Source organism: Stenella coeruleoalba, assembly GCF_951394435.1.
Source record: "Stenella coeruleoalba genome assembly, chromosome: 11".
In the NCBI taxonomy this organism is placed as follows: domain Eukaryota; kingdom Metazoa; phylum Chordata; class Mammalia; order Artiodactyla; family Delphinidae; genus Stenella; species Stenella coeruleoalba.
Window position 1 is genome coordinate 90,857,970 of NC_137157.1, and position 26,145 is coordinate 90,884,114.

General features: G+C 35.4%; 1 protein-coding gene across 2 annotated transcripts in view; it reads right to left on the reverse strand.

The window, feature by feature from the left end:
- Positions 1-24,924, reverse strand: part of ATF7IP (activating transcription factor 7 interacting protein) — a 127,877-nt gene extending 102,953 nt beyond the window's left edge. The window contains exon 1 of one of the 2 annotated variants that reach the window (XM_079936425.1): positions 24,793-24,924. Coding sequence is in view for 1 of the 2 variants with exons in the window: in XM_079936424.1 (XP_079792550.1) it covers positions 6,813-6,829 (17 nt within the window). In the remaining variant the exon portion in view is untranslated. Of the gene's footprint in view, positions 1-6,812; positions 7,261-24,792 lie in introns of those variants that run through there. The other variant, XM_079936424.1, reaches the window with a different exon arrangement.
- Between the last annotated feature and the right edge of the window lie 1,221 nt (positions 24,925-26,145).

Genomic DNA, 26,145 nt, shown 5'->3' on the forward strand with positions numbered 1-26,145 from the left:
GATAATCTTAAATGTTACCCACATTATCTTTGATAAGCTGTAGTAGATTTCCTCAAACAACTATACTCTCTTCTTAGGATCTGTGCCCCCACCAGCGGCAGATGAAGGTACAGGGACAAATGCATAAGACGACGGTGTAACTTCACATAGTAGACCCTGTATAAGCAACACTTTGTGGGAGGAAAGGTCTTATACCAAAACAACAATTGATCATAAAATCTCAGAGTTGGAAATCATCTAAGTATTGTATTCCTTCCATTTTTAATTTTGCTTCCTCCTTCTCTCTTTCTACTTTATACACCCAACTATTTGAATAAAAGTACTTTAAAATCAAAGGACCTAAAATCCTTTAGTCCATCAGAAAATATAATGTTAATGACAAGTATTTAGATACTGTTTTTGAAAGTCAAATAAGTTAAACAATCCCCTCACAATGAATTAATCATAAGAAGCTCAAATTCTCTACAGCCTGCTTAAGTGCCAACAATGGAAGTTACCATCTAGCTGAGCATTTCTCAAACTAACAATGGTAAAAACCCAATGTTTTATTTCCAATCCATTACATACCAATATTCTTGTAAAATACAATGAAAATGAATTATTTGGGGGAAAAAAGGCATATAAATTAAGCCTTTTTCTTATTTGATCTGATATAAAATTATTTTATTAGACTGATGTGAAATTTCTAGACACTTTTTTTTTTTCTAGACACTCTTAATTTCAGTTATCTAATGGAGAACCAGGAACAGATGAACTGAGGAGAACTGACCTTGAACTGATCCACGGAACACATTCTGAGTAGGGCTCACCTAGGCACTACTTATCCCATCCTACCCCCGGCATTCTCAATCTCTCAGCATGTTAAGCATCTCATATTTACTTCTCTCTTCCTTTTTTCCCTGCCCCAATGTAAACTCCTTGAGGGCAAGGGATATTGTGTGCCTGCAATCAAAACAGTGTCTGGCAAATACCAGGGGCATAATAAATATTTGTTAAATTTGTTGGATCAGTTGATTATTCACAGTCCATTTTTGTTCTCACTCTATCATGCTGCCCTAGCACAAATAAGAATGCTTGTTTTGTCCCCTTTAGGTTCTTTAAAGTCTTCAATTTGAGATTTAAACACCTTGCTCTCCGGCATTTTTACTGTATTATCAGCCAGGTCCCTAACAATCCCCTCTCCCTAAAGATCCTTTTCTAAAGTATCCAGTACCCCAGATTTCCCCCCCCAATTTCATAATGATTGAAAAAAGAAACAGAGAAAAAAAAAATCTGTGCTGGAGGAAACCTTGTGAGGAAAAATAACCAATCTTACTCACACTTAATTTGTATCACACATACACTAGGTACTTTGTTATGCCCATTTAAATCCCAGTATCAACTCTGTATGGTACTTTATTCCCATTTTAAAGATAAGAAAGCTAAAGTTCTGAAAATAAGCAACTAGCCTCATCCCATAAAAAATAATGCATAAGACCTATTGAGCACTTACTGTAAATAACCATTATACTTTGAGCACTATTGTACGCTTTTCATATAAACTTCTAACTAGTGAGTGGAAGAACATGAATTCACCTTGACTCCAAAGTTCGTGTTCTTCCCTGTAGTCTAACCACCTCCCTTGTTTAATGGTCACAGAATGGCATTAAGAGCTTAAATAATTTATCCAAACTATACAACTACTCACTAGCAGCACCAGAACTATCACTTCTATACTAATACTTTCCACTTTGCATGCGATGATACTTGTATGTCAGCAAAAGAAACGCCAGTCAGATGACTCCACTGGGCAGCAGTGCCTGGTTTACTTCAGCAGGGAAGGTAGAAGCCCTCAGGAAGATGCAGAAGCAACTCTTTTCTCTGGTGTTAAACTCCCCCCTTCATTAAACTCAAAGAAAACTCCCTCCTTCATTAAACTCAAAGATTCGTTGAGTCAATAAGCACTATTTTCATCATCTCCATATTCACACATTAATGTCCAATAACAGACTGTTACAAATTACTAATGAGAACGCTTAGTGAAAGCTCTAACCTGAGCAATTTATTAAAAATCCCTTCTTTGAATAAACTTTAAGCTTTCTCCCAAATCACTTTCTCTTTCGGGAGTGTAAGAAGTGGAAAACAGGGGAGCCCATCAGTGTTTCCTATGCAAGTTAACCGGTGTTTCAATTTTCGCTAAAGCTTTCTCTCTAATTTGAAAGCCATTTTCCAAAAATGAGTAAATTTCTTTTAGCACTTCCCTAGAGTTACCTATGTCATGGTATTACATGAATGCTAAGAAGCTGGCTTTTACTCTGGAAAATGTGGAATTCAAATTTAAATCAGATCATTATTATACACCGCCAACGTTTCACGGATCATGAAGGTAGTCTTCACGTAGTTGAGATGGTCAATGTTTTGTAAACAGAAGTGATATTTTAACAAAAATAACAGCCTCTGAAATTATCTAGTCTAGTGCAGTTAAGAACACTTTCTTTTAGGAACTTACTCATTTTAAGTGCTAAAATTTCTTAGCTCAATCAATTTAGGCAAAAATCTTTTATAAAGCTCATTTCATTTACCTGTTCAGGAAACTGCGAAACTGCACATCTTGAATATAATTTAACATTTTTTTATTCAATATCATCACTATGAACATCAAGTCAACAAATAGTGATGTCTTTAATAGTGATAACATGTAAAGAAATGAGAATTTATTATCACATTAAAAGACCTCAAGGAACTTGTATGTTTCTAGTTTGTATTTTTTTAATCGCCTCACTTTCAACCAATTGTCAGTTTTTCCTGTTGTCACTGGATCTCCTTCAATCAGCCACCAATGGTACGCTAATATAAAAATCAGGACAAGAAAAACGTTAGCAATGTGCCGTATCTTCTAAAGAGCAAGCTGACTTTATATATGCTCTCTCTCCTACCAAGTGAAGTAGGTTAGATTTTACTTATGTTTACTTTCTTCTGGATGAGAAGCTGTATTTTAGATATTAAAGGTTGCCAACAATCTGTCAAGTAAGTGGAATAGGGATTGAAAAGGAACAGCTCTCAGGGGCCCAGAATCAATGAAGAGGACCAGCTGTGTGGAGTAGGCCCTATCTGAAGGAGACAGTAGCTACTCAACTGGAGGTTATTTTTCTCAAGCAAAAATACATTTCTAGCACTGCCCAATATTCTATTTTCTGACAGATGAGACATGCAGATTTTTGTGTAAAATCTGACAACTTTAAATGTTAACTAGAGAAATACGGCAGTGGTTAAAGGACCAAAGAAGTCTGCTGGCTGCCAGTTTGTGGCCAGTGAAAGAGAACTATACTGTAAAGACTTTCATTTGTACTGAAACATATAAAACTCTAGGCCCTGAATTCACATCATCCCTTTAGAGAAGTTATTTTCTCACTGCATATTTGGACTACTCAGCCAGACTAGAACTGAAACATTTCTCCTACTCTGATTCTGTAATGACAACATTCTATATTGGCTTTACTTAATAAACACATCTGCCACTACCCACATACAGCAAAGGATGGCTAATTTATTTAACAGAGTAGAACCCAGGAGTGCAAACATGAATATATCAATTACCAAGTGGATGCTTGGTAATTACTTCTTGCTTCTAAGCATGAGTTCTGCTTCTTGCTACTTCTTGCTTCTGAGCATGAGTTCTATGAGAAATTTCCCATTCTTTCTAAACATACTACATTCCCTGATCCAATCACATTTGATAAAGTATATGACATCTGAGAAGCAAAGAAACTGAAGAGCATTCAAATACTACTGGAAAATTAGCATGCCAGATATTTGTAGAGTATTTCCTGGTACTATTCAGAAACATTATATAAACTAATCATCAACATATCCTTGCCAAATAGATAGGATTTTTTCCCTCCATTTTGTACATAAGGAAATGAGAGTCAGAAAATGGAATGGCCAATATAAGAAAAGTGTAGCAAAAACAGAATTCAAATTTTGATTTGAACTCTTGGTCAGTGTTCTTTTCACTACCTCAACATTTCTCTTAAAGGTTTATGCTAGTGAAATGGCTTGTGAAAAAGGGTATTTCCTGGTACTATTCAGAAACATTATATAAACTAATCATCAACATATCCTTGCCAAATAGACAGGATTTTTTTCCTCCATTTTGTACATAAGGAAATGAGAGTCAGAAAATGGATGGCCAATATAAGAAAAGGGTAGCAAAAACAGAATTCAAATTTTGATTTGAACTCTTGGTCAGTGTTCTTTTCACTACCTCAACATCTCTCTTAAAGGTTTATGCTAGTGAAATGGCTTGTGAAAAAGGGTAAACAAATGGGGAGGACAAGAAGTGACAAAATAATAACATAACACCTCAATTACCCAGCACCCAGATTTATTATGCCCTCAATTATTCAGCGTAATAGCTAACCTGGAATTCAGCATAGAAAATTTGAAAACTGTCACCAACCCCAAAAGTAATAATCCCAGTGAGGTCTAGTTTATGTTTATAGTTGCAAAAATGCAACATGGCACTGAAAGAATTAGCAATAACATCCTGAGTAAACACAGAGTGCTGGTGTTTCCCCATGTATAAGTAATAATCAGTGGATTCATCTTGTGGAGGGGAGGGTGGATGTAAATATTACAGTCCACAATAGAAGGCAAGAAGAATGGATCATTAAAATTTCCCTGAGGTCCTACTCTGAAGGTTAACATAAATTGATCAATAATTTCAACCTGGCCAGTTTCTCTCCAGCAATAAAGAATATCAAACCAAGTAGCTGGTTTACATGGTATGCAATTTTTGAAATCCAGTGAGCTGTTCATACTATGAGAGGCAAAAAAAATAAGAGTGATTAGAGTCACAGCACATTCACTTGCCTATGTCATACTCACTCTAGGGCACAACCTTACTGAAGTGAAATGCACGATGGATAGAACCTCTCACATATATTGGATTTGTCATGCATATTGGATTTGTTATTCTTTTTCCCTTTCAGGAGCAAGCTCCTATATACATTTACATAAAGAAATGTTCAGATTATGAGAATCCATTATTATCACATAAAATAGTCCTAACAATGTCACAAAGTAATAAGTTAATGGAAGTAAAATAAGCATACTACAGCTGTTGATAAAACTGAGCTAATTATTCCAAAAACATTTTAGGCCACCGAACAAATAAATACTGATTAACTTAGGAAAAACAATAATGTTGCTAAAAGAATTTTAAAATAAGAACAAGTAAAAACACAATTTGGGGGCAAGGCAGCAATTTTAAACTGTTAAATCATGTAAATATAGAACTTATATACTACCTTCATGAAAATTTGTAAGTCAAAAAAGAACATGAAGAATATATGTTCTAGAATACTTCTCAAACTGAATTCCATAGTCCCTTAGCGCCTGGATGTCTACAATTAAGTGACCTAGATCCTGACACTAATAATAAGATCATAATTGTCATACGTGATCTGGTTTCAAACCTTTATTTTCATCGTAACAGCCTAATTGTTCTCATTTTATTAAGAAAATTAGTAAGTAAATGTTATAATTTTACATTATAAAATAATTACACAATAATAAAATACCATACATATATCCCTTTAATATTCTGGGGTCCTTCATAAGAATTTAAGGTGCAAAAAGTTACTGTCTTTTAAAAGTTTCTGTATTTAGAAAGATCAAAACTTACTGTTCTATGTCATATTAGTCAGGGATATATTCATAATACTCTATTGACAAAGCTAGAGGAATGCACAATACTATTTAGAAAAAATTTTATTAAGTACTGCGATCCAAACATCAGTGCTTTAATTATAACTAACTGTTCTGCTATCTGAAATAATACGTGAATAAAAATTTCATTCTCCTACTTTCTGGGTCACTATGGACTTACAATATCTCAATAAACTTTTCTATTGATACTTCAGAACAATGTTAAGAAAGCTTTTTGAAAATTTTGAAACTAAATTTACAAAATTATTGAGTCATTACTTTTAAATATATCACAGATTTTAACTAAGATAAGGTGGACATCAACAGTTCATTTCACTTAACTAAAAAACCGAGATTTACTTCAGCCCTGTTGTATAAGCATACATTAGATACAAAGAAAAAGGGTATCCAGACCTAGAAGATGTGAATTATTTCTAAATTCAAAATCTGAATCTGAATGCCAATTTAAGCAAAAAATAGTTAGGATGAAAAGTTAGCCCCATCAAAAATGTGAAAAATTGGATGGCTGGGAGGAGGCAGCATAATGAGAAAGAACTGAAACCCAGTTAAAAAAAAAAAAAAAAAAAAATCTAACAATGTTAAAAATTTGTTTATTTTTGTAACTGTGATTTACATCCAGAGAATTAACATTCTTCCCAAAAAGCTACCAAACAATACCTCCAAAACACACACACACACACACACACACACACACACCCAGAAAAATCACAATCTTCATGCAAAACACGGCTTACTTATGGCTTCTTTTTAAAAAAATCTACTGAGATAATATATTGTTTTTAATTTCTACAAATAAATATCAAGCAAACTAAAATATCCAACATAAAAGGAACATTAAGTTAATCAGGGCCAGAAAAGCACTACTGTGGTGATCAATTGTTCTGGCAATGTCAGAACATAAGACGGTGAGAAATTACAGGAATTTAACCTTTGACCTCACCATCCTATGTACTGTTTCCATAACAGAGGCTTCAATGTTCTATCAGCAAACATTTCAACTTCTTAGCAAGCAAGCTCTTAGTTCGCCTTCCTATATAAACTTAGTAAAATTCAAATGTTTTTTAATTAAAATGTTCAGAGATAAAGAGTAATGTGGTTCTTACCTCTGGTCCTGATGCATGTGACAAATCTCCTCAGTGGCATAGTAGCTGCCTAAGCAGCTACAAAGACTAGGTTAGCAGCCATTTTGAGACAGCTGCACTGTCTCAGTTGCACTAAAGTGTAATTAAGATGGCTCCAGTGTGCACTCAAGAACTCACACAGTGGAAACTCAGCTATGTATCAAACAAAGCCCCTCCCACTTTGTCAGCCTGCAGGAAGCTGAACACTGACAACAGCTAATGCATATACTGCAACAAACAATGCAGCTACTCACAACACAGCAAACAGAGAAGGCAGCAAGCCAGTTTTGTAACATAATGCCTGTGAATCCCGACTTGCAATACAGAGTTTGGGCACATCCTGATCCCAGACAGCTTGAAGTCCATGCCACATATTAGCAGTTACAGAGATAGAGCCAAATCACACACAGCAAACATCAGGGAATTTGCTTGAAAGAAAGCCTCCATTTCAGTCCAGAAAAAAAAAAAAAAGTCAAACTATGCTCAAGGTCCTTTTTTTTTTTTTACTCTTTTATAGTACTTTTTACATAAAAAGAGTGCCAATTTTTATAATTTCTAGAAAGTTAAGTTGTTTAAATCCTGATAATCGATTTCCATTTATAGAAGGCTAATTAAAGGTTTTTCCCACAGAATCTAAGCCCCAAAGTGCTCAAATCTAGCCGAATGGTTAAAGCTTGCAATCAAATTATTGAATCTTGACAATAATTTTAAATAACTGCTGGGGAAGACTAGAGACATTAGAGCTACAGTGGCAACAAAGCTTATTTTGAGTAATCTGCCATAAAGATAAAGAACAATTTCTTCTCTTCTGTAGTCCAGATGGTCACAAAGACATCTCCAGGTGAGTGGTTGGTCCCAGGGCAAATTAAATTTCATGCAGTGGCTCAGACCTCCCAACATTCTGATATGGGTGAAAAGCAAATAAAATAAAGAATGTAGACACCCCCGGGGGAAAAAACAAATAGGAAGAACAAAAGGGTAAAATTCAGTCTGAAAATGGGTGTATTAAGAAGACAAATTTGTTTTAACAGTAACCAACCATCAAGAGAAGGACAAAAGCACAGAAAGAACCTGTTTGCTTGATAGCTCACATCAGCTAGGAAATCCATCTTTTCCTTTTGTCTTACTTGGTTTACCATCCTAAAATTTAGCTGCCTTGTGCTGTTTTGTCTCTATCTACCACTAGATGTAGGTATTTATTAAAACACATTAAGGGTGTAAGGGGGTGGTAGGGGTACAGCAAAAAGGAGACTGGCCCCATAAATTGATGATTGTTCAAGCTGAGTGATGGGCACATGGAGCTCATTTTTTCATTCTATTTCTGTATATATTTGAAATTTTTCCATAATAAAAGTTAAAAAAAATACTCAGCTTTTAAAAAGTCTTTATTTATTCTCCCTGAGGTAAACCAGATAACGTAAACTGCTTTAAGTACTGTATGAGGGAAAAAAAAGTTTATAGTTGATCTAAGCCACATTAATTCTTCAAAAATATAATGGATTCTCTGAGGGTGGCTCGAATCTATTTGCTAAAAGCAAGAGGTAAACTAGGAAAGATTCGAACAGGATAGACATTACTGGAGCACTAGAATGTGGCTAAGGTTAACGGAGAGACAACCAACCAAAACATTTAGAGCTGCCTGATGAAGAGCAGCTGATATTCAAAAAGCAGATTCTTTCGGAAGCCTGTTCCACAAAGGTTTAAATTATGTAATATACCTTCAAACGTGCGGTGCTCCCCACACCTCCCTCAGCCTCCCCCGTCTCGCCAGACACCTTCCAATGTAAATACTAAATACTTTTTTCTCAGTCTAAGCTTTCCCGGGCAAGCTAAGATGCTGGCTATTGGCTATAAGATCTACCTTTTCACCCAATTTAGACTTCAAAATAAGACACATAATCTAAGTTCCCTCCTTATACCAATCCTCCTCCAGCCACTACAATCATTTTACTACTAATTTACTATATCCTCTCTATTATCCCAAGGCACGTAAGTCAAATCAATATAATGATTGCCTACTTCATGCAAGGGGCTTTAGAAGACAAAGGAGTAGGGAAGTCCATTAATATAAATCAAGGCTTCATATAAGTTTTTATATACATTGTTTAAACTAATTCTCACATTAACCCTACAAGATAGGTTTTATCTCCAATTCGTGATCGAGGAAACATGCTCAGAAATTAAATAACTTCACGAAAGTGCTAATAGCTAAAATACATCCTAGACTACACTCAGCCCAAGCCTACTGGAGCTTTGTCTGTCCCTTCCCACACTGGTTCTGTTTCTGTGCATCACGGAAACAACTTAGGAAAGAATAACGGTTAGGCTGTTAGTCAGGTAAGTGGTGTCACTGCCAATGTTTCATTCACTCTTTATCCCAAAGAGACTATCCCGGTTCACCCAATAAACCCTACTCATGATTCAACCTAAATTATCTTATCACTGACAATCTCTTCCTTGCTCTCCTTTCCCCTTACTATGCCCAACCCACAAATTGCTGGTGTAATTGCTCTCTCAAGGTCTTTTATATATACCATCATTATACTTAGCATATTTCACTATTTATATCTTTATATATGAGTTCTTAAAGGACAGAAACAACTTAATTCACTTTCCACTCACTTTCATAGTGTGAAATAGTATTTATTTGCTCAATAGATGGTGAGTTGAAAGTAATTCCCTGTGTTTGCATTTCTACCACAAAAATCTCCGAAAATTCTACATCCTTAGGAACCTTCATTTTTAGGATCTCAACTCTTACTTTCTAGCAAGAAGAAGAAGTCAGCTAAGTTTTTAGTCTTGACCTAAACAGCTCTGTACTTCAAAACCCAAGGTGGAAAAAAATACCTTTTGCAGGGCATTTTTCAGTTTTTAAAGTGTTTTTAGAGGCACTACATAGGAACTAATATGTGTTAGAATAAAGTCTGAAAAATGTCTATAAAAATTATAGAAATATATTATTTACTTTAAAAAGTTTTTAACATTACTAAGAAAGAGTACAGCTTGATTATATAATGTCATAGGTTAAAAGAAATTTGGTTTTGGAAGGGTTAGTCAGAAAACCCAATCATTGCTTATTTGTGAAAGCAAAACACATTTGGAAGGCATTTCTAATGTAAGGTAAACATCTCCATGATTACTCAATGTTTTACCTCTTCCTAAATAAAACTAGCCCTTTTCATATAATTTTTTCATTTCACTCTTACAATGACCATGTAAAATAATAGTGCTATAATCTCAAATTTTTCACGACCAGAGAATGTAATCATTTGCCAGGGGTCACACAAGTAGTAATGAAAAAGAACTATAGGAGAATTAAGTTTAGTCAACTACTACACTTTTTATATATCATATATTACACTATTAGAAAACTCTGGGGCTTCCCTGGTGGCGCAGTGGTTAAGAATCCGCCTGCCAGTGCAGGGAACATGGGTTCGAGCCCTGGTCCGGGAAGATCCCACATGCCACAGAGCAACTAAGGCCAGGCACCACAACTACTGAGCCTGTGCTCTAGAGCCCACGAGCCACAACTGCTGAAGTCCACGTGCCCTAGAGCCCGCGCTCCGCAAGGAAAGAAACCACCACAGTGAGAAGCCCGCACACAACAAAGAGTAGTCCCCACTTGGAGCAACTTGAGAAAGCCTGCACTCAGCAACGAAGACCCAATGCAACGAAAAATAAATAAATAAATTTATTTTTTTTTAAAAAGAGAAAAAAAAACTTTGCACATGCAGAATATTGAAAATTCCATGGAACCTAAAAAAATGGTTTCAGCGTATTAAGTAGAAAGTAAATACACTTTTCATTAATTTAGTTAATACACTTTAATTACACAAGTTACTATCAACGTTATATATATATATATATTTTAAAAGAGAAAAGGAACATTAGAAGGTTACTAAGATGATAAACTGAAAACACCTAACTTCACTCCCTCAAATCCCACTAAAACTACAGTGGAGGTATTTTTTGAAGGCATAAATCCTCAAGAACAAAGAGAAAAGTAAAAGGGACAATAGCTACATGATTTGCGGAGCTGGAAAATAAGCAGAACCACTGGTAACTAAGTCAGCAGTTCCCAAAACACTATATTCTAAGCTGCATTGGGGATAAATTAAGAACCAGTTTGATTTACATGGCAGAAACTTCAAAAGACATAGAAACTAGAAGAAATAAGCACTTTGGAAATTGGGGTGAAGGGAGCAAATAGTAGGATTGTATGACTAAAAAAGAGAATACCAGTGAAAGCTGTTTGTGAAGCAGTAAGATACCGTAGATGTCCCTCATCACATTCCACTGAATGCCTGCTCTCCCCAATCCTAGCAGAGGTCTGAAAACAATATCCACAGTTAAAAATGAGAGTAGCATACCAAAAAGACGGACTGAGTGCTCACTGAAGAGAATCCAATCCTCTTCCTCCATTAATCTCCCAGAATGCTAGCAATCTGATCCTTACTATGTATGAAAATGTAAGACTACTCTCTGAGGGTAGTTAACAAGCACAAGACACAAGGCCTTAAGGTCTTGGGAGCTCTCCAAAAGCAGCCCACCCAGATCAGCCTCTATAATGAAGTCCAAAACTGACAAATTTAGATATGCTAATCAACTTTTTACTCTTCCACAACATATTATATACAGTCAGGCAAGGAAGAGAAAGGCAACTAAGAAAAGTCTAAGAGTCTAAGATGGAAGACAGAAATAAAAAAAAAACACAAAGCAACAGACTACACAGGAAGAAAACTTCAAAAATAAATTAATATCTATATATATCAAAAGATGCTGCATTCATTTGTCAAGAATAGAATACTACAGGCAAGGATTACAAAACAGAAATTAGGAATATGATAGAAAAAAATGAAAAACTCAATAAAAGGACCTGATGATAAGAAATCTACCTGAGGGCTTCCCTGGTGGCGCAGTGGTTGAGAGTCTGCCTGCCGATGCAGGGGACATGGGTTCATGCCCCAGTCCGGGAAGATCCCACATGCCGCAGAGTGGCTAGGCCCGTGAGCCATGGCCACTGAGCCTGCATGTCTGGAACCTGTGCTCCGCAACGGCAGAGGCCACAACAGTGAGAGGCCCGCGTACCGCAAAAAAAAAAAAAAAAAAAAAATCTACCTGAGCAAAACGACAAAGCTGTCAACAAGAGAGAGAAGAAAATTTGAGTATCCATCCAAAAATTCACATTGGAATGATAGAATGGCAGAAAATATCACCAATGAAATCATGTAAGAAAAATTCCAGGACTGAAAGGCAACAGCTGCTAAATTGAAAGGGCCTGATGAATTCCAGCAAACAATAATAAATAGATCCATTTGAAGGAATTAAAGTGAAATTTCAGAACACCTGGAAACTAATAACAGATTCTACATGCTTCCATTGAGGGAAAAAATCAAAAATAAGCACGGCTTCAGATTTCTCAGTAGTAACAGAAGCAAAAAGCTAATGGAGCAGTGCCTTTAAAATTCTAAAGAAAAGTGATTTCCAACCTAGCTTTGTATACCTAGCCAAACTATCAATCAAGCATTAAAAATATAAAATGACAATTTTCAGACACACATAAGTCTCAAAGAACATATCTCCTATATATTCTTTCTCAAAAAGCTACTAGAGAATGTGGTCCACTCCCCCTAATGACAGAATAAGTCAATAAAAAGACATAGCACATGGAAAACAAAGGTCCTACACAGAAGAGGGGTGAGAGAAATCCCCACAATGGTGAATAAAATTCTAAGGATGAAAGCGGTATACCAGATATAGAAAGCAAGTAGGCTAGCCTGGAAAAATGAAAATCAAGAAACAAAAATGAGTCACGATCCTTGCTGCCACTGTACCTGAGGAGGAAAAAAAGTGTCTTCTAAATAAACATTAAAAAATCCTTAGTAAAGGATTGTACCAAATCACCTCAACTATTACTATTACATGGATGAGATTCATGGATACAGGCATCCTGGTATAAAATTACCTTCATGGATGGACCTCTGTCATAACTGTATCAAGAGAATGAGTCATGATTTCCATAATTCTGTTATAGTTCAGGGCAGACAACTTTGTGTAAGTAGATTACTTAACTCTAGATCAGGAGGATAAGAATTATTTAGGACTAAATGAAATGATTTAATTGTGGTTAACATTTTCTTTTTAATGGTCATATAAGAAAAATATTTTCTTCTTAATCTACCTTTAACCCTCAATTTAAGATATATTTTGTATAAATAGTAATTTAAATAGTATCTTGATCCAATACCCTCAGAATTCCAGGGGGGGGGGGGGCAGAATATCCTATGAAAGACCTTACTACAGGTTTTAAGTTAATAACCTATGAGAATATTTTAAGAACAATTCTATAAAAAAATACTGAATATATTGATTGGCCTTGTTTAAAAACTACTTAGAAGAATGATTAAATCTTGTATAAAGTATCATAACTGAGTCTCTCTACTTTTTATGAACCCACTTACATAGTTTCAATGAGAATCTGTTTTCCTTCCTTTCAGAATAAAATGGATAAATCAAATTTGTAACCATGACCACAGAAAAATGCAACGTTTAAAAACAAATCTCTTTTAATTAGCTATGACAGGGAACAAGGACTGCATCTCAAATGTAGAAATGATGCCTTCTAGGTCTTCACAGGAAATCAATACAGTATCTCTTTCATAACTTATGGATTCCCAGCTTTAAGAGGAATAAAGAATATCACTTCCTGACAGACAAGGAACACTGACAAATGTGGGACTCTTAGAGAACCATGATACCATACAGTTTTAAGTAATGCAGGCAAAATCTCATTGAGATAAATTAAATGGCTCTTGGTTCCTAATCTTGTAATCAAGCAAATAAATAAGTAAATTATTATGCTGTATAAAACTAGACAGAACTTACCTCTTATATCAAATGGACATAGTTTTGTTAAGCAGACAAAGAGAAGCCTTTCTATACTTAACAATACGTCATTAGTTCAATAAACGAGTCAAACAAAACATCGAAATAAAGAATCAGAAAATTATTAAACAAACTTATATGATCAAATCTGTACCTTAGGGGCAGAAACTTGGCCACGGGAAGGGTTATGGAAGAAAACTGACACTTTGTTTTGCCTCAATTTTAAGTGAGCATGCCCAGCAAGTTCCATAGCTGAAGGGTAAATAAGGGGTGAGGGATCACCCTGCACCCTAAAATTACAAAAAGAAAACAGGATAATTCTATGTGGATCTAGCTCCCAAAATAAATGACTTCATCTGTAACTTTGGCAATAATGACAGTCTGAAGAATTATGACAAACCTTGAAGATAAATAATTAATGTGAGAAAATGGCTGCTCTTTCACCATGATGAGGCTCAGAGATTTAGTAATCTTTGAGGAGTTTTTATTCTTAAATACTCTGGTAGTGCTTTTTGGTTTTGTTTTTGTTTTAATTTAATGAATAAGTCCTAAAGCTGGACTCTCTCACAAACCTTTGCAAATAAACTACGTTTCTAAATTCATATTTTTCCTACTAGTAAGGGGCATGATTAAACCTACTTTTCTAAGTTGCTTTTTAAATGTATATAAGTTCTAACTCCAGTAAGGAAGAATACTGTCATTTTCCATATATCTCCTTGTACTGCAGGGCTCCCTAAAGCTTCACGTAGCTGCCTCTTAGTAAATATTCATGTCTTACTAATAGATTCATCAATTGGTTGAAGCCAGAGATTAAAAGTGTGTCAGGAACAAATGCTAACATTTTATATAATTAATCTCATTTAATCTCTCAAAATAAGCCTACCAGGTAGGTGGTATCACCATTTTATATGTAAGAAATACTGCTGGGAAACACAAATTGGCCAGGTTCCAATACAAAATTACTGTACTTTCCCCTTCATGATATTACTAACTGGTTTTAGGAAAATTCTTTGTCTTTTCTTTTGTTCTTTCTTTTTCTTCTGTCAATTTGCTTGCATATTTTTAATTTGCCAACTATTATATCACTTAAAATATGTTTGATGGAGAAGAGAATTACACAACTCAAAATAATTATGTCATTCCATCTTTTCATCAAACCCTTATTAATTTCATACATATGTCCTTCAGAATTACATTTTAGAAACTTCTTATTAATAGGCAAGCAATGGTGTTTTTAAAATTTTTTCTATTTCTTAATGAATGGGATTGAAGAATTTTTTCCAAGTTATTTTACTGTTTATAATTTTCCAGATGCAAAGTGTCTGTCAAATCTTTTGACAATTTACCCAGTGGATGCTTGCTTAAGTAAACTTCATGGTTAATTATTTAAAAACAACAACAACTAAAAGTTCTGACATGTAGATTATCATGCATTAAATGAAAGGAGCTAGAACATCTTACCTTTTTTTTTTTTGCACCTAAAACAAAGGGGTTCTATTCTTTCAATAAGCAAATATTTATTGAATATTAAGGTAGGTATTGTGGAATGCAATTTTATACTTTTATTAGCAGTCTTATTATACCTAATTAGAAAGGGTTTGTCCTTAAAATGCGACATTTGCCAGATACATCAGTAAGATAAAATTCCTAACTGCAGGAAGCTTATAAAGTACTACACAAATAACCATAAACATAAAAGTTGAAAGGAATAAATGCCTTTAAAAGAGATACAAAGTAAAAAGAGAAATTAGAGAACTTCCAGCTGAGGATAACAATATCCTTTATTAGGTACATTATGTAGGCACCATGGCATCAATGATTTTTTATTTACAAAAATCAAGGATTTATATCAGAATATGTTCTCCTAAACGTAATACTTTCTTTCCCACCTCTGAGATTTTGAATACCCTCTTTATTCCCTTTACTAAGAATATCCTTGTAATTCTTCTTTTAAAATACAACTCTTCTGGGATATCCCTGGTGGTCCAGTGGTAAGACCCTAAGCTCCCAATACCGGGGGTCCAGGTTTGATCCCTGGTCAGGGAACTAGATCCCACGTGCCGCAACTGAAGATCCCACGTGCCGCAACAGAGACCCGGTGCAGCCAAATAAATAAATAAATATTTAAAAAAAATTTTTTTTAAATACAACTCTTCTAAGGTTTCCTTGACCTCCCCCCAACAGAGTCCCACTTTCTGTGCCTTACACAGATATCTATTGTGTTACACTTATCATCTACAAAGAGCTGTTTTTAATTAGTTACTTATTACTTACTTATCAGATAAGTTTTACTTATAAGCAAAGAATTTATGACCACAGTTATTTTTTACCTGTGTATATTACAAGGCCCTCAAAAATCACATTTTCCATCTTGAGAAATCATAAACTCAACTTTGAAACTAAAAGAAGCAGTTCAAACAATTGTCAGAGTTTACCTACAGTCCTTCATCCTTTTAAAGTAAGTTAACTGGCAAGATTCAAAGATAGTACACTGAATTCTTGCAAAACTAATCATGATTTAATGTTTTCAAAAGCAAGCAGAAAGAGGAAAAACTCTGCCTAATAAGGTAAATATTTATAGTAACTACAATCTGTCAGGAATCATGATTACAAAGCTCTCAAAATTCCATTTCAAAGGAAGATATATAGTTACAACTGGATCTAATTCTTAAAACAGAAAACCAGTTTTCAATATCAAATTATGAATTAATTAGAGACCACTTCTCCAGCTGCCTTTAGTAGCAGAAAAGGCTAACTGTTCTCTAATACCCATTTCTCTCCTTCTTTTATAAAATTTTCGCTGAACACATGGTTGTCCAGCCAGATACTACATTTCCCAGCCAAGTATGTTCCAGTGATTAAATTCTCACCCATAACACATGAATCTAAATGATAGTACTACTTCCAGATGAGGCTCTCAAAACAATGAGCGTGCACTCCCATTGTTCTTTCTCCCTTGCCCCTGGCTGGTGAAAGCAGCCATGTTCAACCCAGAAATCATGTTCAACATATGGAAACCATACATTAAGCCAAAGCCACTTACAAACCTGAAGAGTTTTTCTCTGTATTATTACACAAGAGAAATAAACATCATCCTTAACAGTAACAGAGTGTCTCAGAGCAGTTTAGCCTTTACTGTAATCCAATCAGCTCCTGACATTGACTACCTAAAAGGAAATAAAAGAAGTTCAAAAACAGTCTCTTTTCCATACTCTTCCCCATTTCTTCCTTCTCTTGAGACATTTAATCTAATAATGGTAACAGGGCAGGTACACTCCTAAGCTGGCAAGTCTTAGTTGAAAATGAGCTGAAGCAGTCAAGTTGTTCGTTACTGATTCACCAAAATCTCTTTTTCTTTTGCTCCTGGTCCTCAAAACAGCAGAAACTCTTCCTACCTTCTAAGTTTACCTTTCCACAAAATGGAAGACATCATCTTGGACAATTACTGGCTCAAGGAGAGATCCTTTTACAGCCCTGTCTGTTCTCAGAACCACTATTCCAACATACAATTCAAGTTCCTTATTAGAATGTAAAAGTGCCATACACATAATTCCTGGGTACCTACCAAGACAACAGTTCCCAAAGTAACACAGGGCTACACAAACAACAAAGAAAGGGAGAAAGGATTATACGGTTTGACATAATAACATTACTACCTCACATCATCATCATAAAAAGGGGTCTCTCTCCCAAACTAAAGGGAATATATCTAGTTATTCCTAGTTACTAGAACTATAACTGATAATTGTTTTTTGTATAACAAAAAATAACACAAAATTCTTAATAATATTCTAAACAATGAAAAATTGCAGACATGAATAAGTGAATATTTCTGATGGTAAAGTTAATATTTCTGATGGTAAAGGTCATCTTCATTTCCCAGACATTCATGTTTACATAGGCCCAATTATAAAGACTCTCAGGAAGATAATATCAACTGTACCCTTAGGCCTGCCACATTTTTTGGAAGGTGACCAAGGAGATGCCCGGGTCATTCTCTTAAAGACTCAAAAACCCAAAGATCAAAATTCAAAACTGAAAACGTTCACATTGTATAAATAAACACTACCGCCCTGGTTTTCTCACTTTGCAGCACTTAAAAAACTGGAAATGCTGCCCAGCAATCATAGTGTCTCCGATACAAGATGGATTCCACCGTACAACCCGAAGCATATATAAACGGTTTAATTTTATGGAATTCACTTCTCTGTTTTGAAAAAAGTAAAATAACAGAAAAAAAACACTGATTTCCTCTGCAGATTGCATGACAATCTAAGAACACTGAGAAGTAATTTTTAGTCTTGGACTCTCTAAAGAACATAACAAGATCAAATGGGCAAGGATTTTAAAAAAAGAAGCTCCACTAATGGATAGGTAGTTTCTAGATACTCTAGGAAACTAACAAGGACAATGCTCCCCAGAGCTACTTGATATTTTTTATAATCTACTGTTAAAATATCACCTTATTTTTATTTATAATGCCCTACAGCTGCTAGGAACTCAAAAGCAAGAACTTTACTCTCAAACTTCTTTCTACATGTGACTCCTTTGAAAAACTTGGTATGATAATGTATGAATTTTCCATATACCTCAAAACTTAAAAACAAAAAGTATAATAGAAATCTTTCTAAACCAAATCATACACCTCTTTGTCTTCTTGAACAAATTTAGCATAATTAAATATTCCTATAATTCAGAATCATAATAAGATCATCTATTACCATAATGAACATGCTATAAATAATGTGTCTTTAAGAATAACAATTCCCAAATTAAGTAACCTCAAAACTAAGTTTTTTAATTCTTGTTCTAACACTTGGAATCTGACAGCTCTTCTCTATCAAGATGCCAGCCATCTCTTCTTGCCCCTATCCATATGCATTTTTCTAGTAGCATTTCTCCTGTCCCTAATTAACTATTATAGTCTGAAAACACAGATACCACAATACATCAGAACTATGAAAAGTTCTCAGGTAAGGGCAAAGGTCATACACAAAAAAATAAAAATATGCAAACTGCTATAAGTGGATTTGCTTGAAAAATATCCAAAGACAAAATTTTTTCATTAGAAAAAAAATGCTGAAGAAAAGCCAATAATATCTTAACACAATTTCTACCCATTTCCTAGAGTTATTTTTATAAAGCCAATAATATTTTACCATTTGATTTCTATCTTTAACTTCCTTGATTTCTTCTTTACATGCAACCACCAATTTTTCAAGTTTAACTATATTCAACAAAAATATTTTTACAATAATCTGACATTCTTTCCTGTACCTAATATAAAAATAATTTTTAAAAAGTAGGATTACAACTAAAATACACTATCAATCAAGATTATACTTTTCACTGCAATCAGCACAAAGAATAGATTTAATAGAGAATGAATGTATACTAATACTTAGGGAAACATCCTTATGAGAGGAATATTTAATGTTACCAAAAGAGACTAAGATGAAAATTTTTTACCTTAATTATATATTATTTATTAGGCTCCACACTGGCAAAAAAATGAATCAGATAACTTTTCAAATTTTCTCTGTTTAAAAAAAAAAAAAGGTCGGGCTTCTCTAGTGGCACAGTGGTTAAGAATCCACCTGACAGAAGACCTAAATACACATTTCTCCAAAGAAAATATACAGATTTCCAACAAACACATGAAAGAATGCTCAACATCACTAATCATTAGAGAAATGCAAATCAAACCTACAATGAGGTATCACCTCACACCAGTCAGAATGGCCATCATCAAAAAATCTACAAACAATAAACACTGGAGAGGGTGTGGAGAAAAGGGAACCCTCTTGCACTGTTGGTGGGAATGTAAATTGATACAGCCACTATGGAGAAGAGTATGGAGGTTCCTTAAAAAACTAAAAATAGAACTACCATACGACCCAGCAATCCCTACTGGGCATATACCCTGAGAAAACCATAATTCAAAAAGAGTCATGTACCACAATGTTCAGCAGTTCTATTTACAATTGTCAGGACATGGAATCAACCTAAGTGTCCATCAATAGATGCATGGATAAAGAAAATGTGGCACATATATACAATGGAATATTACTCAGCCATCAAAATAAATGCAGTTGAGTTATCTGTAGTGAGGTGGATGGACCCAGAGACTATCATACAGAGTGAAGTAAGTCAGAAAGAGAAAAGCAAATACCATATGCTAACACATATATATGGAGTCTAAAAAAAAATCGTTCTGAAGAACCTAGGGGCAGGAGAGGAATAAAGACACAGACATAGAGAATGGACTTGAGGACATGGGGAGGGGGACGGGTAAGCTGGGACAAAGTGAGAGAGTGGCATGGACTTATGTATACTACCAAATGTAAAATAGATAGCTAGTGGGAAGCAGCCACATAGCACACAGAGATCAACTCAGTGCTTTGTGACCACCTAGAGGGGTGGGATAGGGAGGGTGGGAGGGAGACGCAAGAGGGAGGAGATATGGGGATATATGTATATGTGTAGCTGATTCAATTTGTTATAAAGCAAAAACCAACACAACATTGTAAAGCAATTATACTCCAATCAAGATGTTAAAAAAAAAGAATCCACCTGCCAATGCAAGGGACACGGGTTCGAGCCCTGGTCCAGGAAGATCCCACATTCCACGAAGCAACTAAGCCCACGCACCACAACTACTGAGCCTGCACTCTAGAACCAGCGAGCCACAACTACTGAGCCTGCATGCTACAGCTAATGAAGCCCATGCGCCGAGCCCATGCTCCGCAAAAAGAGAAGCCACCACAATGAGAAGCCTGTGCACCACAATGAAGAGTAGCCCCCAATCGCCGCAACTAGAGAAAGCCCACACACAGCAACGAAGACCCAACACAGCCAAAAATAAATTAAATAAATAAATTTGGAAAAAAAAAAAAAAGGTCTACGTTAAATACACAAGAAAAATTCTGTTTTCAAATACTGTAGAACACTATCTTGGTAACCTATTTTTCTCATTTCTAACTTCATACTTGCACTATTTTCATGATGCTATATTCTAAAGCAGATTAAAACTGGAAATGTTGTCCTATATCCTCTATCATGTCATCCCTATTAACATTATACCATTATAGGAAACCAGTAAGATAACACCTTAATAGAAAGTAACAGTACCACAATTTTTCTCAGAGTTCCTAAAAACAATACATTTTTGTAGGATCTACAGAAAATGCATCATATTCGTGAATTAAAAAAAAAACTAACAGTATAAAGATGTAAACATACCCTAATTTAGGTTTTATGCAATTCTAAACAAAACTTCAAATAGTTGGTTTTTAAACTTTGCCAAATGTATGTACAAAAGGAGGGAAAATTAGCTTAGAAAATTGTGAAAAGGAATGATATCTACTGCCCCTTCATATATTTATATAGTCTATAGCACTACAGCAAATAAGACAATGCAGTACTGCTATATAAACAAGGCCCAGTTCCAGGGTTGTTAACCTGCTTTTAGATTTTACATTACATATTCTTGTGAGAAGCTGATAAAACTGTAACTCTTTCCCCAGGAAAAAAAAGCACATATGTACACTCACACAAAATTGCGTATATCATGGAATCCACGGAAGTTTTTTAAGTATCTCTAGAACCCCCAAAGGTCAATGGACCTCAAGTTAAATATCCCTAGTAAATGAAGCAGAATTGATAGCTCAAACTTAGTAAGTTATGATCAAAAGAAGAAATGTATCATCAACATAAAATTCTAAGAAAATTAGGAAAAGATGGAAACTAGCAACCCATCTCAATGTCAAAATAAACTCCATATAGGCCAAAAGGTATTTTTTAAGATAATTAAAACATCTAGAAAAAATAAACAGAACAGACGAACATTTAGTTCATCTTACAATATTTTTTATGCAGAGAAGTCCTGGAAGAAATAACACATGAAAAAGCAGTGCATTTGACTTCATAAAAATGTAACAATTCTAAATATGTAAAACCATAGCAATTAAAAAAAAAAAATCTTAACTAAAAAAAAACTTCAGGGCTTCCCTGGTGGCGCAGTGGTTCAGAGTCCACCTGCAGATGCAGGGGACACGAGTTTGTGCCCCGGTCCGGGAAGATCCCACATGCCACAGAGCGGCTGGGCCCGTGAGCCACGGCCGCTGAGCCTGCGCGTCCGGAGCCTGTGCTCCACAACAGGAGAGGCCACAACAGTGAGAGGCCCACGTACCGAAAAACAAAAACAAACAAAAAATAAAATTCAAAAAATATGAAAAGCAAAGGGCTAATATCCATAAATAACTTACACATAAGGAAGACATTAACATTTACCACAGAAAAAGATACACAAAATAACCTCAAACAGCAAAGTCACAAAAAATGAGAAAGTTGCATATATATTAAATATTTAAAAGTTCAATTTCACTAGTTATCAGAAAAAATGCTAACCACCAAATTGATGGTGGTATAGGAAATGCTTTTCAATAAAACTAAGTTTTTATCAGTTTTGTAAATTACTTTAAAAGTCCTTTGTAACAGTAATTTCAAAAAAATATTATGAGATGTAGATCATGACTCATGTACAAGGATGTTCACTGCAGCTTTATTTATAATAGAGAAATGGGCAACGAAATGTTCAATAAGGAAAGAAAGATTTAGTAAGTCACAGTACATTCTTATTAAAGACACCAATATTACATAGCCATTTAAAAATATATTTCAAGAACATTTGATCATTTGGGATATTTTCACAAAATAACTATTATGTAATCATTAAAAAAAAATTTCAAAAGAATAATGAAATGGATAAATATCCACAATAAAATACTAAGTTAAAAGGGCAGGAATGAAATTATGATCCAAATGATAAACTAATTGATCAATCAATAAATGGAAATGTCACAAAAATCACCAAAAAAGTGTTTATTTCTAATTAATTTTCAATACTTTCCAAATGTGCTATAGTGAAAAAGATTTTAAATGACTCCCAGTAACTTGGTATTCATTTGGTAACCTAGTCTTAATATTAACTGAAATTCCACAACATGCTTGTTATTGACAGAGTACCAATGAACAAACAGTAGATGTTCAGACAATTCATTAATCTTAGTTTTAAATTTATAGAACTATATTTGCCTTTCTAACAAATGTAACAGCAAGACTGTCCTACCAATACATATTTACATAGTACATTATGTTCTTCAGTGTTTCAAGTGCCTCTTATGATCTTCCACATTAACCTAAGAGGCAATCATTTGTATATGCAAATGAAAACATAAGCTTAAATATATAAACCAAAATATTTCACTTTTTTGGAAGTGCAGAATGAACCATGCCCTATAATCAAAGTTCTTTTCTTAACCTAACACACACACACAGACATAGACGTAGATACAGAAAATACAATGTATTTCCAACTCTACAACACCTGAAATAATGTCTGGAGGGTGGAGGCGGTGTGCTGGGTAATTAGCCTGGAAGCATAAAAGGGAAAAGATTACACAACTGCCCTCTAAATATATTTCTCTGTAGAAGACTTCAGGGGTTCAAAAATTATATCAACAAATTTTCTGTTGAGAAAAAAAAGAATTATTCCCTTCACTTCATTCTATCTCCTTTGTGATGTCATTTTTTAAAACTCCACCAACCAAAAGTACTCCCTTCAATTACATCTATTTGATACTTAACCGTTCTTGTAGGCAATAAAGTCCCTAAACCAACCAAGATTATAAAGCAATAGCCACTTCTTCATCTGACAAGTGACTGACTTAAACTCAGAGTTACATAACCAACCAAGAAAACAATTGTTGTATATACAAACCACAGATGAAATTTATGACAACCATTTACAAGTTTTCAGCTCAGTAAGAAATAATTTACACAATGGTAGAATTATATCAAATGTATAAAACTTCTCCCAGGGGTTTATATAAGATTTAAATATAGTGACACTACCATTTTAAAGTAAAATAATCAGTAACATACTTATAACTACTTTAAGAAACTAAAACCAGGAACATACAATTTTTTTAAATCTAACACAATTGTATCTTACACACATGTATATATGGCAGTTTGGTTTTTTTTAATCAACTGATTTATCAATGATTCACAATTTCCTCATAAAGGCCTCAGTGTAGTTGGGAGTTCTTTGTAGAATTCTTTATCAGAAAAATTTACCAAGTTTAAGTACTATACTTTATATATCATTACAAACAAAATGGTAAGGAAATGATTAATTTTAAAAGTCAAGGTACCAAAAATAATCTAACTGAAGCAGTAATGGACAAGTGATCAGAGGCAGAAAAAATGTAAAACTCAAATGCAAGCAAGATCAGAGGCACACTGATTAAATTAAAACTTCACCGACTGAGGATCAAATTTTTTTTAAAAAAAATAAATACCCAAGGAGATTGAGATTTCTTTTTAAATGACATTATACAGATTCTTCCAATGCCCCCTCCCCTTCATTTTTCCAAAACTCAAATTGTTTCTAGTTTGAAAACATTCCAACAGAACTGGTAAAGATAGGGTTAAAAATGTATTTGCAAATATGCAGTTCAAATAATTGCACTTCCCGTGAGAACACCACTAGGTGCTGATCTTCCGCTCCCTAAATACAAACTTGAATCCAGCAATACCCTTAAAGTGAAGTAAAAATCGAGAACCACAAGGGGACAATCATTTTTACACAAAATTAAGTCCACAGCTTCTCAGAGAATCGGAGAAATACAAGAAAGGAGTTTGAGGTCGGTACGGGAATACAACATAAGAGAAATGTTTTCCATTTAAAATATAGGAATTCGAGCGTAACAAAACGAAACCCCTCAAGAATGAGGAAAATTAAATCTAGAACCCGAATGGCGTCCAACAAGAACATTCTATCTTGAAAATGAATATTGCGCTTGCGCAGCCACCGCCCCGCCAGCTGCACAACTGCAGCTAGAGCCCGACCCCGCAAGATCACGTGCTCCCATGCAGCGCCCGCCCGCAGCTCCGCAACCGCGCAGGCGCAAACACAGCTCCCGCAGCCGCCATAATGCGGTCTCGACTCTAAAGAAATACAGTAATAATTTAACAAAATGTGGTTATAATAGACCCTGGGACTCACATATACCTTTCGAGGTGGGAGAGGAGGGAGGGGGAACCAAATTCCTTCCTACAGAGCCGTCCCGCGCCTCCGTCCCCTCCGCTGCAGCCTCAGTCTCGCGCGCTCCAGTCGCCGCGCCGCCGCCGCCGCTGCCGCCGCCGCCGCCGCCTCCGCAGATTCAAAAACAAACCCGCTTCTCCCTTGCACGCGCCGGGGCCGTTATGCAAATTATCGTAGGCGGGGCTCGGCGGTCGTAATATTGGTCACGCCCACCATGCTTTTAGCCAATGGGCTCACGGACTGGCCGTTCCCCATGCAAATCTTCTGGTTTTTTATTTGAATGAGAAAAATTGGCCCCGCCTCCTGCCGTGGAAAAGAGAAGGAAGTCTGAGGTGGTGGCGCTGCGCCTTTCAGTTGCAGTGAGGTGTGTTTTTTGAGTGGAGCCTTGCCCAACCAGTGAGTAGCGCTTTGTGAGCGCCCTCTATGAGCCTCAGGAAGGAAGGAAGGGAGGAAGGGAGGAAGAGAGGAAGGAAGGAAGGAAGGAAGGAAATAGGTGAAAGTTAAAGAGCTGAGGTAAAGATTTTCGAAAAAGGCTGGAGTATGTTAGGTTGTTTATCGTTTATATTAAAAAGTCAGAAAATATACCTCAAACTGTGTAAGTCACGAGGGAGTGGCACAAACACATCTTTTCTTTCCGTCCTGTGGCAGAGCAAGCGCTTCCAGTCATACCCTTCCACCTGTTGTATCCCTGTTATTCAGTTTTATTTAGGGAGCCAACCCTTCATGAAGGCCACAGAGTGTAATGAAAAAGGTGCCCCTGTATTTGTTGGGATATCTGGGCTTACGTCCAAGGACTCCTGCTTACGTGCCTGTTCCTTGAAATAAGTGTGTTACTCAGTTTTCTCTTCTCTAAAATGGTGATAATGGCTATAATTCAAATCAGTTGAGAGGGCTAAATGATAGGATAAATATAAGTGTGTTTTGCAAAGCAAAAGCAGCCTAGCAAATATATGGTGAGGTTTGGTTGTCGTTTTTTAACATCATTTCTCCCTTAAATTAATCTATTCGTTCAATATTTATTTAGCAATGCTGGTGTTCCAGACCTGTATTAGGTGCCTGTCCTCAAGAAATCTCTACTACAGTGAAGGAGACAGAAAAGTAAACAGGAAATTTTTGTAAGTAATAAGAAATTAGTGCAGGGTGGTTAATACTTATTTCTATAATTTGGGGCTTTCAACTTAGTTGAAATACTGCGTGGCTTTTAGGAGGATCACCTAATCTAGACTTGGAGAATCAGTAATGCCTTCCTAGAAGAAGTAATCTCTAACATGAGAACTTATTTAATAGATGTCTTGCCTAAAAGCTGGACTTCATTGTGAA